This window comes from Lolium perenne, chromosome 7 (genome assembly GCF_019359855.2).
Source record: "Lolium perenne isolate Kyuss_39 chromosome 7, Kyuss_2.0, whole genome shotgun sequence".
NCBI classification, from domain to species: domain Eukaryota; kingdom Viridiplantae; phylum Streptophyta; class Magnoliopsida; order Poales; family Poaceae; genus Lolium; species Lolium perenne.
In genome coordinates, this window is record NC_067250.2 from 30,099,719 (window position 1) to 30,108,652 (window position 8,934).

General features: G+C 47.3%; 1 protein-coding gene across 1 annotated transcript; it reads right to left on the reverse strand.

Annotated features, from left to right (window-relative positions):
- Positions 1 to 1,516: 1,516 nt before the first annotated feature.
- Positions 1,517 to 4,950, reverse strand: LOC127317959 (mitogen-activated protein kinase 4-like). Its single transcript, XM_071823325.1, has 3 exons — positions 4,595 to 4,950; positions 2,578 to 3,003; positions 1,517 to 1,939 (listed from the first exon to the last, which is right to left on the reverse strand). The coding sequence occupies exons 2-3, from the start codon at positions 2,998 to 3,000 to the stop codon at positions 1,649 to 1,651; spliced, it is 714 nt and encodes a 237-aa protein (XP_071679426.1). The 5' UTR covers positions 3,001 to 3,003; positions 4,595 to 4,950; the 3' UTR covers positions 1,517 to 1,648.
- Between the last annotated feature and the right edge of the window lie 3,984 nt (positions 4,951 to 8,934).

The window sequence follows — 8,934 nt, forward strand, 5'->3', positions numbered from 1 at the left end:
AACAAAAAAAAGAGACGCTACATATTTTAAATTAAATTAAATTTTTAGGGTTGATATTTATTTATATTTACCATTGATAAATAGCGGGTCACCGGGTTGATAGCTTGTATCTTGGACCATGGTATCTGGCGGCGACGCCGGGGACTACGCCACTTGGTTCGCCGTCAGGATGGATCACCATGCCAAGATCGAAGATCTTCCCCTTCAGCACTAAGGCCTGGAGGAAGTAGATATTCCCCGGAGTAGTTGCTTCCGAGGTGCGGAGAGGCCCCCTTGGCCAAAAATAGCGGCGGCAGAAGGCGCCGACGCTTGAGATCTGCCACCGATAGTGAGCTTCCATCGTGGTGAGCACCGCACGCTCACCAGTGTGCCTCCTAACTCCAGATCGACGAGATATGGGGCTCTCACCCTCATGTCTGTCTCCACGACCACACGGAGGAGGAAGAGCAACCCAAGAACTCACCAAACATAGAGCCAGAGAGAAGTAACTGGAACTCACCAAACATAGAGCCAGAGAGAAGCACACCCCAAAGACGAAGACCGCGCATGTGGACGCGCATGAAGGCAGCTAAATCAGGGTAATTCGTGCCATCAAAGATCACCGGGCAGCGAGGAATCGCAACATAGCCCGATGAGGAAGACATAGCTCTTTTTTCGTTTTTTTTTTCAGATCAGATCGAACGAAAACAGATCGAAGTCAAACCCGAGCGAGTTGCTGCGGGACTCGACCCGACGGAAAAACGGAGGCGGGGCAGCGGCCAGCTGGGCCGGGCGGGCAGGCGGGCCGGCGGCGGACGGTGGTGCGGCGGAGGGCGGCGACCGGCGGGCGGGCCGGCGGCAGACGGAGGTGCGGTGGCCGGCAGCAGATCGGACGGGGGCGGAGGAGGCCGGTGGTGAAGAGGGCCGGGGCGGAGGAAAGCCGGCGACGGCCGAAGGAGGAAGATCGGCTGCGGCCGGAGGAGGAGGAAGGCCGGCGGCGGCGGACGACGGCCGGAATAAGCGGCAACGGCGGCCGTACGGACTAGAGGACCAAATTTTGCTCTGATACCATGTTAGTGTAATATGCTTGTTGTATTACCAGGGGGCCAAAAGCCACATGTACAGGTGCAAATATGCAGGAAGCCCCCTAACATATAAGGAAACTACAATATACATATATATATATACATCTAACACGGAGGACACAACATCAGAACAAGCCGTCGCCAAGGTTAGCCCGTCGAGCATCCTGTCGTCGAGATATGTCCATCTTCTACTTGTTAAATATTCTCCATTTTGACGGCCTCGATACTGGAGCATCTCATGCCAGAACATTTCTCGGATCATATCTACTCCGAGGTTCTCATCTATATCAAGATCGACAGGTACCTGAGCAGGAGGGTTTGCACTTGGGTCATACAGCGCTGACATGTAGGGGTGCTCCAAAGCCTCAATGACACTAATCCTTTTGGAAGGATCAAAGATAAGCATCTTCTGCAACAGATCAATGGCAAGAGGGTGCGCTTGTGGGTACATGCTGTAGAGGGGAATCCCGGGGGTGTATGGAAGGGATTTGATGTAGTTGCGACCCCTTAGGTTCTCAATGAACTCAAGGTCACCATCATTCATGGTGCCAAGAACATTGACTATAAGCTTGAGCTGACTTAGGTCACCATCCTGGAAAGATAGTCTTGCGGCCAAGTAGCTCAGCAAATATACAGCCAACTGACCAGACATCTATGGCGGTGCCATAGTTGTTGCAACCGAGCAGCAGCTCGGGAGCTCTGTATGGACGAGTGACAACATACTCAGTCATCAATTGACCTTCACTATTATCTGTGCGAGCAAGACCAAAGTCACAGATCTTCAGATCACAGTTTCCATTAATCAGAAGGTTCCCTGGTTTCAGATCCCTATGGAGTATCCCTGCTGAATGAAGACACTTCAACCCTCGGAGGAGCTGCAGTCAAGAAAAAGGCGGCATCTTAGATTATTGATTGGCCAAATGAGTCGAAAGTGTGAAACAATCAGTACAAAATCCAAATACACAGCAGTATGACATACTAAAATAATTAGCAAGTCGAGCAGGTAAATATTGGTCCTCTACAAGATGCTCAAGTTTGGTATCTATGCATAGCTTCCCAAGTAATTTATGGAGAGGCTTAAGTTGTATATGTTCATGCAAATCTGACATGTATTTAGAGCAGTTGTAGAAGCTCCTACATACTAGACATACCGAAGTTAACCGGTGCTTCCATGAATAAGCAGATAAATATTTGGTAACTTAACTAGTTGGAAGTCAACAACCTTAGATTCACCATGTACTAATGCAAGTTGGCATAGGAACACAAACAAACCATTCTATCTCATAATTTGAAGGCTGTGAAAATTATCAGACCTACTTTGATTCGTATCGCAAGGAAAAAAATCACATAAACTCATGGCACTGCTATGCCTAGCAACCCATAACCATGACTTCCGAATAAAGATTGAGATGTGAATAATAAACTAACTTATGAAAATATGGCAGAATGGCAAACAGAGCAACTGGCCTGGTGGTAAGCAAAGGTAAGAATGAAAAACAGAGTCGGCGCTTACCTGAAAAAGAAAATATTGGCAGTGCTCGTTGGAAATCGGCTGCGACGACATGATTATCTTATCCAGATCCGTGTCCATGAGTTCGGAGACCAGATACACATCCTTGAAGCTCCTCCTGCGTAGGGGCATCATTATATCCTTCAAAGAAATAACATTCTCGTGACGCAAGTGCCGAAGGAGCTTCATCTCGCGAAGCGTCCTGAGCGCATCCATCCGGTTGTTGAAGACATTGTTTATCTTTTTTATCGCGACCTTCTCGTTGGTCTCCTGGTTTATCGACGAGCATACGGTACCGTAGGATCCTCTCCCGATGGGCCTGATCGGCACGTACTTGGTGTCGATCTCGAACATGGTCTGACACATCGTGTAGTAGTGCTTGCCATTGTTTCTCATGCCGTTCGGGGCATCCACCTTCGCCGCCATTTCCTGTTTAGAAAATGAATCTTACGGAAAAGTGCTACGAGAGGACGTGTAAGCAATCGGTTGGTTCAGTTGATTTTATCCTTCCGTGATTCTCGGGCTGTGAACAAATCGTGTGTTTCCACCTCAGTCCGTAAGAGGCTTCCCGTAGAAATCTTCCCGTAGATGTAGTGTTACTCTTATACAAGCAATAAAGCTAGACTTACGCGATGAATCTTACGGAAAAGTGCTACGGGAGGACGTGTAAGCAATCGGTTGGTTCAGTTGATTTTATCCTTCCGTGATTCTCGGGCTGTGAACAAATCGTGTGTTTCCACCTCAGTCCGTAAGAGGCTTCCCGTAGAAATCTTCCCGTAGATGTAGTGTTACTCTTATACAAGCAATAAAGCTAGACTTACGCGATGAATCTTACGGAAAAGTGCTACGGGAGGACGTGTAAGCAATCGGTTGGTTCAGTTGATTTTATCCTTCCGTGATTCTCGGGCTGTGAACAAATCGTGTGTTTCCACCTCAGTCCGTAAGAGGCTTCCCGTAGAAATCTTCCCGTAGATGTAGTGTTACTCTTATACAAGCAATAAAGCTAGACTTACGCGATGAATCTTACAGAAAAGTGCTACGGGAGGACGTGTAAGCAATCGGTTGGTTCAGTTGATTTTATCCTTCCGTGATTCTCGGGCTGTGAACAAATCGTGTGTTTCCACCTCAGTCCGTAAGAGGCTTCCCGTAGAAATCTTCCCGTAGATGTAGTGTTACTCTTATACAAGCAATAAAGCTAGACTTACGTGATGAATCTTACGGAAAAGTGCTACGGGAGGACGTGTAAGCAATCGGTTGGTTCAGTTGATTTTATCCTTCCGTGATTCTCGGGCTGTGAACAAATCGTGTGTTTCCACCTCAGTCCGTAAGAGGCTTCCCGTAGAAATCTTCCCGTAGATGTAGTGTTACTCTTATACAAGCAATAAAGCTAGACTTACGCGATGAATCTTACGGAAAAGTGCTACGGGAGGACGTGTAAGCAATCGGTTGGTTCAGTTGATTTTATCCTTCCGTGATTCTCGGGCTGTGAACAAATCGTGTGTTTCCACCTCAGTCCGTAAGAGGTTTCCCGTAGAAATCTTCCCGTAGATGTAGTGTTACTCTTATACAAGAGAAGGAAACCAAAGCCTAACAAATACTCCCTCCATCCGCATTAAATTGACTTTGGTTAGAACCACGGCTACTTCATTTGTCTCATGTCTCTGCGTCGATTAAAACCGAACAGAGGCAGTACTGTATTTTGCTCTAGTATGATGACAAGACATTCTTAAGTTCCCAGGTAGGCAGGCGCCTCTGCTTTCCATCCAGCAATGTTATTCTGGCCCTCTAGAAGGGCAACACCAAAACAATGTGAGCTAGAGATTGCTATTTCTAAGTCTTTCATGAGAAACAGTTATCTCCAAGCCAACCAAGATCGTACAGGACTCAATAAGAATGTGCAGAATTTTACCGGCGGCGAGCGGGCCACCGCCTAAACCATTTAGTACCTCATCACAAAAGAAAAGAAAAGAAAAGAAAATGGAGCAGGAGAGAGCTGCCGCGTGGAGATTCCATCACTCACCTTAGGACGCAGACGGAGCAGGAGCAGGAGCAGCAGATCTCAAGAGGCAGAGCAAAGTCTGGGAGCAGGGGAGGCAGAGGCGGAGGCTGGGGAACACCGGAGGAATGGGAATGGGAATTGGAGGAGTAGTGAGAATCTCCCCGTCGATCCGCCGCTATATATACGCACGCCGAGCACGCATGGCTAGAGAGACAGATGGCCGCTTCTCCTCCCCCCTTCCCTTCCGGGTAAGCCGCCCGCCGGCTTTCCGGCCGCCCGCGAACGGCAACGCCTCGCTCGTAATCCATGCGTGGCCGGGGCCAGGGCCACGAGAGCGCGCGCGCGGTGGAGAGAACGCACGCGGCTCTTGTGTTTCCCCGATCTGGGGAGTGGTTCCGTCGGCTTTTCGCTCGCTATTTTCCGCCTCGTGCGCACGCGCGATCGCCGTGCCGTACGCAGCTCACGGGCGGATCGTCACCGGAGTAGGTCGAAGCTGCCTTTACAGCTTCTCCTCCTGCCACGCGTGATATCCTAACGACTTCCACGAAAGAGATATGTGTGTGTTGGGCAATCTCTTACTGTATGTGCTAACCCTTCTGCGTCAGATGCTAATTCCAGTCAGTGTCTTCTGGAAGAAGCTCATGAAGTTGAAAGTTCCACTGAAAGTCCGAGTATATACGGAGTAATTCCGTTGTCGATAGAAGCGTTTGAAAATAAAAGGGAAAATTTGTGAACACCGTTATTTTTGTCATTTGCTAAACACACTGTTCGAATGTATCTTTGTCAGGTACCATTATAATTTTGTGACATATTTGATAGAACACACTAAGTTTTGCACTTTGTCTTCAAGACCAGTCATCTCAGTCAAAAGTGCAAAACCTTCTGTTTTTAGTTAGGTGGTGTGTTCTGTCAAATGCGCCACAAAATTATAATGGTACCTAGCGAAGACACAATTCGGCGGTGTGTTTCAACATATACCAGAAAATAACGGTGTCCTGTAGTAAAATTTGCCAAAATAAAAACAGGGAAACTTTCGGGAAGGACAGAGAGCTTCATTAATATTCGTCGATGGAGCTACATTTTACATATAAGAACTCATGAAAGTATATATGAATTACGTGGTGAACATACGTTTCAGATTCATGACTCTTTTTGGACCACATTCCTAACAATTTTTGAAACCTAGTGCAACCATCAGAAGAAGCTGCCCAGCCCGCTGCAACGCCGCCGCTGTTCTTGTTGTCGGGATCAGAGTCGACAGCCATAGTCCCCTATCACCTGTTGGATCGTACGCCACTGCCTCAACTCTCAAGGTCAGCTGAGTGCCTCAGCTCAAATTCAGTTTTGTATGTCCGTCAGTCCAGTGTCTGCAAACATATGAGTCAAATTTAGTATTTTGGAATTTATATCTCTACTCCCTAATTGAGGTGTACCCCTACCAAAAGAAATAGAATTGAGGTGTATCCTGAGCTACCTCGATTTTTTTACCGCACATGGCGGATGTGAGACTGGGATAGCTAATGTATGTAGAGATGATGCTTGTTCTGTTCACGAACGCGACTACATTATTTTGAGTTTGCTCTGTGTCAAATAATACATTTTTTTGTCCTCAATCCTATGTATGCTGTAGCAGTAGTACATATATGCTCTGAGAATGTTTTTATTTGAGCACCCTATAATAAGGTGAGCATATATTTCTTATTTTCTTGTTGTATTAATTGTCAATGCCTTCTTAATGTACATGGTATGGTTGAGATGTTGGGTACTGCAAATCAAGAGGTGTAACATCACGTTTTGTTACAAGTTTCCGACTGAAGTGCCGGGTACTGCAATCTAAAAATGGAAACGGGATCACTGAAATACTTCTATTAAATGAAATGCAACATGATGTTTTCTATACTCTATTGACAGCTAGTTCCAGATTCTGATACTTTGTTTTAGTCAAGGCCACTGACATCAGTAGTCCAAATGGCCAAGATTGGCCAACGACAACCTCAGTAGCCCAAATGGCCAACATCAAAGTAGAGAGCGTATGACTGAAGGCTAAAGAATTTCAAGCACAGAGATGTTCAGGAACAATCAAAAGTTGTAATGTTTAGTGTTGAATGTAGATGGGCTGCAGCCCAATAAGGCAGCCCATGTGGTCTACAATTCCTGAAATCTCAAGGCCCATCACGTTGGCAGCTTGGAACAGCCTCGAGACACACTCAAGGAAGCCTAAATTTTTGCTTGGTGCACCAACTGTGTTGGGTACGTGTCAACCTGCATGTGCATGTTCGCCGCGTGTCCCTGGCTTCCTACGCGTGTCAACGCGGTCGGGTCGGGTCGGCTTCCCAGGCTATACAAGGAGACAGATCAGATCTAGAGAAACATACACAGTTCTCAGAACTCTCTAGTCCATCTCTCTCGCGAAGTTCCTTTTGCTGCGCTACTCTCTAGTCTTCCCCATCCCGGCGTCTGCGTGCACAGCCGTCCGGGAGAGCAGGCCTCCGAAACTCCGTCCGTTGAGATCCTGCACCGGGAGACGGGCGATAAGGTTTTTGGGGAGCGTCTCGGCGCGACTGCTCGCTGTTGTTCGTCTTCTTCCTCGACGATCCGGCTGCTTCATCGACAGATCCGACTACACCATGGGCGACATCAACAATACCCATGGTGGTGGTGCTGCTGCTGCTGGTGCGACCTTCCCGGTCGCGATGTACGTGCTTTTCCTCTCCTACCTTGCACTGCTACTTGTTCCATGTTCAGATCTGATGTGCTTAGTCTGATGTGTATGGTTAAGTATGCTTGTGCATCTGTAATGTTGATTTCGGTAATTAAACTCACACGGAAATTGCCTAATAATCCAACAATCCAAAAACCTTATTTGCTTAGGCAATTTTCACCGTCTGGTTTTGCTGCTGCGCTTAAACCGAGCCCGTTTACGGGTTCTCATTTCAAGAGATGGCAGAGTAAGACCCTCTTGTGGCTCACTTCTATGGGCGTGCATCGAGTTGCGGAAGGTACTCCCAGAGGTCCGCTTACTCCTGAAGAGGATAAAACGTTCGGGGATGCAACCGTAATCTTTGTGGGTGCCATCCTAAGTGTGCTTGGAGACAAGTTGGTTGATGCTTATATGCACATTCAAAATGGGAAGGAACTGTGGGATGCACTGGACGCTAAGTTTGGTGCTGCCGATGCCGGAGGTGAACTGTACGCTATGGAGCAGTTCAATGACTACAGAATGGTTGAAAACCGATCTGTAGTAGAACAGGCTCATGAGATACAGATCATGGCAAAGGAACTCGAGCTTCTCAAGTGTGTGCTACCGGACAAGTTTGTCGCGGGATGCATTGTCGCTAAGCTTCCCCCTTCATGGAGGAACTTTGCCACTTCCCTGAAACATCAGAGGCATGAGTTTTCTGTTGAGAATATCATGGGCTCTCTGGATGTTGAGGAGAAGGCGAGGGCAAAAGACAAACACACTGGAGGAACCGATGGACGTTCTGCTGCCAATATGGTACAGAAAAATGCCCACAAGTCCAAGGGAAAGAACAAGGGAGTCTCCCAGACTACCAACTTCAAGAAGAAGGGGAAAACGGAGAAGAAAGATCCTTGCTGGGTGTGTGGCGAGACAGGCCATTGGGCTAATCGTTGTTCACAACGCAAAGGAAAGAAATGTCAGGCTGGACATAACTCAAATTCTGTCAGCATGGTCATTGGCAACATAGAGGAAGGAACTACAGGGTATGGTAATATGTTACCTACTGTGCTTTCGGTGTTTCAGCCCACGGAATGGTGGGTTGATACAGGGGCCAATGTTCATGTGTGTGCTGACATCTCCATGTTTACCTCTTATCAGGCCCGAGGTTCCTCAGTAATGATGGGGAATGGGTTACATGCTACTGTTCGTGGTGTTGGCACGGTAGATCTGAATTTACTTCGGGAAAGATCGTGCAACTGAAGAACGTGCTGCATGTCCCTTCCATCAAGAAGAATCTCGTTAGTGGCTCCCGTCTTATGAAAGATGGGTTTAAGTTGGTGTTTGAGTCCAATAAAGTTGTACTGTCTAAGTATGGAACTTTTGTTGGAAAGGGATATGAGTGTGAGGGAATGTTGCGCTTCTCTCTAGAAGACTTCTGTGATAATGTTGTGAACCATGTAAGCACTAGTGTTAATGAAACTAATGTTTGGCATTCACGACTTTGTCATGTTAATTTCGGTTGTATGACGCGGCTTGCTGATATGAGTTTAATTCCGAAATTCACCTTTTTCAAAGGCTCTAAGTGCCATGCTTGTGTGCAAGCAAAGCAGCCTCGCAAGCCTCACAAGCCTGCGAAGGAAAGAAACTTGGCACCACTAGAGCTCATACATTCAGATCTATG